At 34.3% G+C, this 6,336-nt stretch overlaps 2 protein-coding genes across 3 annotated transcripts; one reads left to right on the forward strand and one right to left on the reverse strand.

Moving 5' to 3' along the window:
* LOC109335123 (cytochrome c oxidase subunit 5C-2) lies at positions 1,009 to 2,640 on the reverse strand. Its single transcript, XM_019571197.1, has 2 exons — positions 2,586 to 2,640; positions 1,009 to 1,421 (listed from the first exon to the last, which is right to left on the reverse strand). Exon 2 carries the CDS (start codon positions 1,390 to 1,392, stop codon positions 1,198 to 1,200), a length of 195 nt encoding a protein of 64 aa, XP_019426742.1. The 5' UTR covers positions 1,393 to 1,421; positions 2,586 to 2,640; the 3' UTR covers positions 1,009 to 1,197.
* Positions 3,151 to 6,063, forward strand: LOC109336626. 2 transcript variants are annotated; one of them, XM_019573337.1, is made up of 3 exons: positions 3,151 to 3,697; positions 5,272 to 5,826; positions 5,862 to 6,063. In XM_019573337.1, the coding sequence occupies exons 1-2, from the start codon at positions 3,259 to 3,261 to the stop codon at positions 5,808 to 5,810; spliced, it is 978 nt and encodes a 325-aa protein (XP_019428882.1). In that variant the 5' UTR covers positions 3,151 to 3,258; the 3' UTR covers positions 5,811 to 5,826; positions 5,862 to 6,063. The 2 variants fall into 2 exon arrangements, with proteins under 2 accessions (XP_019428882.1, XP_019428881.1); XM_019573336.1 differs by having other exon boundaries at positions 5,272 to 6,063.

The following is a 6,336-nucleotide window of genomic DNA, read 5'->3' on the forward strand; positions in this document are numbered from 1 at the left end:
AGTTACAGGAAAAGAGGCCCTGCATGGGATAATCAGTATCATTAACTATTAGACGTTAGACAAGCAATTCTTTCTGCAACACTACACACATTCAAAACTCAAAAAAGAACTTCGGATTGAACTTCGAGAATGACTAGAAAATGAAATAGTGCTCATTCAACTCTCTCAGTCACAACAGTGACTACTAAATACCAAGGCTCAAATGACTAACAATTTTTAGTGCCATCTTACTCATCTAAAAGAACGCCTGCAATATAGAGAATGTAGAGTCTAATTCCAAATTAATCTGCAGGTTATCATTATCTCATTATTATATCCCTGATACACTCCCTAAAGCAATAGTCCTTTGAGCTTAAAGGGGGAACAATGCACAACCAAATTCCAGCTATTATTTAAAGTCAACAAGTTATTAAAGGAATATTTCACTCAAGTTGCTGGAGAAAAATTATGACAATTTTGATAGCTTCACTGCTTATAGAGAGAATGTAGACAGAAAGTTCTACAGTTTGTAGTCAGGCATTGGGAAATACATTCTGGAAAGATTTTATAACCTGGACAAACAGATAGCTACTTAACTATTCCACACAGTTAAAAAGGGTGGCCCAGTGCATGAGCCTCCCACTTAGTGGGGTTTGTGAAGAGTAAATGTATGCAATTATCAACATTTTTTTTCTTAGTACAGAAGTAAACATTGCATTTATAAAGTTGCCCAGCTGTTGAAATTTAGGGATCAGATGGAAAGGAGACCATCGGGAATATATTTTAAAAGCAGGACTCTAGATAATTATTATGTGGTAATATAAAACAATGACCTAATACACCTATTTATACTGATATTGCATGGCAAGCACAAGTGCAATGCAACTAGTACAAGCACATCCCAATAACACATCCTAACAAAATAAACATCTTAAAACTAATCATCCTACAATTCATACATGTAGAGACACTTCATTTATGATGTATCTTGAATCTTACAAGAGGATTCGATTTAGTCAGGTAAAAAAGCTCAAGAAAGAAATAAAACAAAGCTTCATGAAATTTTTACAAGCCCACGTAGTCCACAGTCAGTGCAAGAAACTTATTATTTTAAATCTTGGAGTAAGTCAGCTCATTTATATTTAAAGAGCCATATGAATATAGAAAGAAAAGAAAGGCCTATAAATGGCCAGCATTGCACAAAGCAATACCATTTTTTTACTCTTCTTCTGCAACAACACTAATCTCACCTTTCTCCAGTAGATCATAAAAGGTCCTGACCTTTCTCTGTTCATTCCAGTGATGCATCTTCCAGAGACCACCAGCAGCTAAACCCAGTGTTAGTCCAATAATTAACTCCTTCACAACACTTGGTCCCTTCAAGGTAGCGTGAGCAATCCTAGGACCAGACATTTCCTTCTTTATCTTCAAGCTTGTTAAATCTACAATTAACAGAACATTGGTTTTCTGAATACTTAAAAAAACATATAAAACATGGGCAAGTCCAAAACAGGATAATCAATTGTAATAGTCAATTTGACAGTATGTTGGATTTATTATTAGAATGAAGAAAAATAAAAGGAGCCGAAGGGGTGGAAAGGAGACATTTAATTTCTTGTTGGTGATTTCCCCTCAAGTAAGAAAGAGAGAGGAACAAGAAAACTGTTGCCCCTACTTCACCACCAAATCAGTTTAGTAAACCCTTAGAATCAGGGGTGAAAAATCAGGGATTACTATGAGTTTCAACGAATGAAATATGATAGCACATTTTGGCATCATTCAAACCACATGGCCGACACCAACTAGTGGATAAAGACTTGTTTGTTGTTGTTTTAACTATGTACCATAATGTAGCCCTCCAAAGTCCAAACAAAGAAAAAAACTTGTATGGACAATGGAGACACATTCAAAATGTCATATTCGAAGACAAATGCATTTATGTTTTCTGCTGTTATCATTTAGTACTAAATTTTAATTACAATCAAATTTTTAATGTGTTGTCTAGATACATCCACACACAAGTCTATCTCACAAACAAATCATGCAGGGTGAAAGTTGTATTGCATTCTCAATTAAGACAAACACAAATACAAGTGTACAACAAGTATATCAGCTTTCAGAATGAAACTAAGCAATAAAAGTTATATCCATGGATACTCCAAACACGCATAAACCATGAAAGCCAAATCATCACGGACACATATTCTTATAAAGGGGAAACCCATCACAACCGAAATAAAAAACAGAAGATTATCATACAAAACAATTTCACCAAGAAAAAACATAAAAAAAACACCTGCTTATATAACTTCCTTTATAGTTGAAAAAGAAAAAACCTGGAAACAACATCTCCCCAGATTCGATTCGGATAATAACCATTTTGCATCACATAAACAATGTTTTGTAACTAAAATTTCAATATACCGACTAACCGTCTAGTTTTTTAAATACGAGATTTTGTAGTATAAATAAAAAGATGAACTAACATATTGAATGAGCTTATTGCCACAGTAAGAATGAAAATTAATCTCAATAAATAGTTAGAACGAAAATAGATCGCAACAGAACGAATGTAAACGTTTTGGTGGTGCTATGAGAGAACTGACCTAAGAGAGCGAGGAAGAGAGGGATGCGAGGCGAAGACGAAGTCGTGGATTGAGTTTGAGAAGGGACGATGATGTTAAGTTAGGATCAATCTACTAATGCTGTCGTGGGCCATTCCAGCCCAACTACAATTTTCATTTGGGCTCTCGAAGATTTAGTACATTAATTAGTTTTACTACAACAATCAATGTTGGTGATCAATGCCTTGAGATGATAGTTTTATATTGAAAAAGTTGTGGATTTACTCAAAAAATGATAATATTTTTAATTTTGCATACAAATTTGGTTTTTGCGTTCTTTAGGTATTGATCCATCCTAAGGGTATTGGTTAGCATCCAAGTTATTTTTAACCCATTATATATTGAAATACAATAATGAATTATACACAAATAATATATAGTGAAATTTATTATTTATTCGACCTAATGTATTTTTTGGTTATGTCGAATATAATTTTTAAGTGATATTAACCCATAATTATTACTGATTACTGAATATACTTAGCTATTGATAAATTTGCGTTATGACGCTACCTCTCACCTAATTATTACGACCAAATCTACACATTTATGTTCGAAACCGCACTATATAGTAAACTCTCCCTATCACATGCCAAAACCCATATCTTAGGTTATCAAACTCCACCCACTCAAACTTCACCCCTCTCTCATTCTCATGTCACTCTCATGGCTTTTCTCACCCAAATTCATTGCCTTCATAGTACTCCTCTCAGCCATACCTCTCGGCCTCATCATTTCCATTGAGCGAGCCCAACCCGCAACCCATGTCTACCACTATCACGGTAACGGGTGGTTCAGAGAGTGTGCCAAATGGGACTCCGCTAATAACCGCTTCATTGTCTCTTTCGGTGAAGGTGGCCTCGGTGTTGTTCCTCTGCCGGAGAAAGAGGATTTGGGGGCTCCGTTGGAGGAGGTGGCGGTGGTTAAGGAGTTGAATTTGGGTCGAAATTCGTCGCTGGGTTTAACTATAGACCGATCCAGGAACCGGGTTCTGGTGGTTCATGCTGATGTGTTGGGGAATCGCTATAGTGCGCTTGGGGCGTATGATTTGTCCACGTGGAACCGCCTCTTTTTCACTCAGCTCGCGGGTCCAAGTAAGCTTCTTTCTTTGTTTGCAATTTCTCATGATCCATATATGTAATTCACGAACTTTTTTAATTAAAACTCATTCAATGTTTGAACAAGAAGAAATCGTTTTAGTGTTTTACCAATAAAACCGATTATTCTTTGTGATTTTTTAAATGCGTATATATGTTATATAAAAATAAGTGACACAGTAATCGATACCGTTTTTTATACACTTAAATACGTTTTTAATGTCCATGGTTAAAGACATCGGTTTCAAATCAAGTGTAATAACACGTATTAAGAAAGAACATGAAATTAATTTTATTAAAATTCAGGAAATAAGTCATATTTCCTATCTTATTTTTAAAATTTTATTATTATATTTAACCATTTAGCCTCCTTGTAAGAGTATTATTAAAAATAAGCAATTAATAGCTTATTGAAATTACAAGTGAACAATTATTTTGAAAGAAGTGTTTGGAATGGAGGGAGTACAATTTTAAATGTTACGTTATAAACTGAATATTTTAATAATACCTTTTTAAATGAAAAAGGTGGAAAGGTGTGTTACTTTTAAGGAAATGATGTTTAAAAATGAGTTAACTGCCTATTTTTTTAACTTTTTTATATTAATTAATGATAGAAATTATTACTTCAATTTCGTTAGAATTTTTTCATACATCTGATTTTTTATCACTTGTAGTGGACTTCCCTCGTGAATTTCTCTGAAAAAGTTCAACGACTTTTTTTTTAAAGGAAGGTTCAACGCATAATGTAAATTCCATAAATAATTATAAAGTCATAAGAGGTTTATTAAATTAAATAAGATATATATGTTAACGACATATGGAATCTAGTGTAATAAGATATATGATTTAGAGCCTTGTGTTGTGCAGCACGATGAAAGATGCTTGTTCGGTCAATCTCCGACGGTATACTTATTACAATCTGGTTTGACATTTAGTTCTCACCAGATAATATTTTTTCCTCACCAGGATTAGTGTCATGTCTTATTCGGTTGCTTTATTCAATTAATATGTTAGTGTCATGCCTTCATTCAGTTGTTTTATTCAATTAATATATTTGCCTGCTTTGCCTTTTTTTGTCGGTTTCAACGGATGATTGGATGGATTTTATTTTTGAATTATCATGTAGTCACTTAAATTATAAGTCCTGTTTTTTATTTTATAATATAAGTCAATTATTTGTACGATAGAAAGTTAGAAACATGTCACTAACTCTATTTTTTTTACTAGTGTCTTTTTCTATAAAGATCAGACCCACTTCTAAAATTGTAGTTTTCCATAATTTCATAATATTTTCAATATCACTGCCAGAAAACATGTTTCCCCATGCATGAGCATATTTTAACAGAGTCTTATCGTTAGTAAATAAACTTGTTTATTATTATGTTTCTTTCTGTTGTCGCATATACTCAACATTGCAAAACGACACCCTATACAGTGCATATGGTGTCATGTATTTTGTACATCCTTCAATTTGATGTTAAAAGGGACAAGAAAAGAGACATGACAGTATAGATGGTTGTCATAGCGTTGTTCGCTTGTTGTAATAATGTTGGTCTTACCAATTGATGCAGGTGATGAGAAATCTTTCGCGGACGATGTTGCAGTTGATGCAGAAGGCAATGCTTACGTTACTGACGTAAGAGCCAGTAAAATATGGAAGGTTGGTGTTGAAGGGAAGCTGCTATCAGTGATAAGAAATCCACTGTTTACTCCAAAAGAGTGGTATAAGACCTTCATTGGGCTAAACGGAATTGTTTACCACCCAGATGGGTTCCTAATAGTGGTTCACACTTTAAGTGGCACTTTGTTCAAAATTAATTTAACAAAAGGAGAAGAAGTGAAGATAATAAAGGTAGCAGGAGGGCCCCTTTCTATGGGCGATGGTTTAGAATTACTGTCTCCAACTAAGGTTGTAGTTGCTGGGGGTCTTTCAAGATTAGTGGAGAGCTTAGATGGCTGGAACACAGCTTCTGTTGTGGCTACATTCTCCGGAATTAAGCATCGAATTGCGACATCGACTACGGTGAAGGATGGGAAGGTGTATATATGTCATGCGGTTGGAATTGGATACCCCAGAAAGAAGCATGCTATTGTTGAGGCAACTTTTTAACTGAAATATAGAGTGGGTGGAGCGGGGACGAGAGAATCATAGAGTTAAGAGGACAATATTTGATCGAAATCTGGTGTGTACCTTAGGTCATTTTCATTAAACAGACTATCCACTAAATAGTGCTTCAAATATAAATTTCAGGAACTTAAATATATAATAATCGAAGTGTGTTAGGTGTATCTTCTTATCTGTAAACATATGTTTCCTATTACATGTTTCTTATTACCTGAAATAAACTTAGATTTCGTGCGCATTGTTTTAGTAACTTTCAGTGGTTATCTGTAAAAAAAATTATAGATTTTGATTTTCGAAAGATATTGTTAAATTTATAGATTATAATTTCTTGAGTGACATGACCTGTAACATGATGTACTATATACTATGATTATTGTTTAATGATAACCTCCACCCTATTGACTTCCACCTTAACTAGGACCTTATTTCACAATCACCCGCGAAACATGATATCTTACATTGTTGGCCGCGCATCAGTGGTTATTTTCTTCTTCAGGTTGTTGGTGTTGTT

The sequence above is a fragment of the Lupinus angustifolius genome, chromosome LG20, assembly GCF_001865875.1.
Source record: "Lupinus angustifolius cultivar Tanjil chromosome LG20, LupAngTanjil_v1.0, whole genome shotgun sequence".
NCBI classification, from domain to species: Eukaryota; Viridiplantae; Streptophyta; class Magnoliopsida; order Fabales; family Fabaceae; genus Lupinus; species Lupinus angustifolius.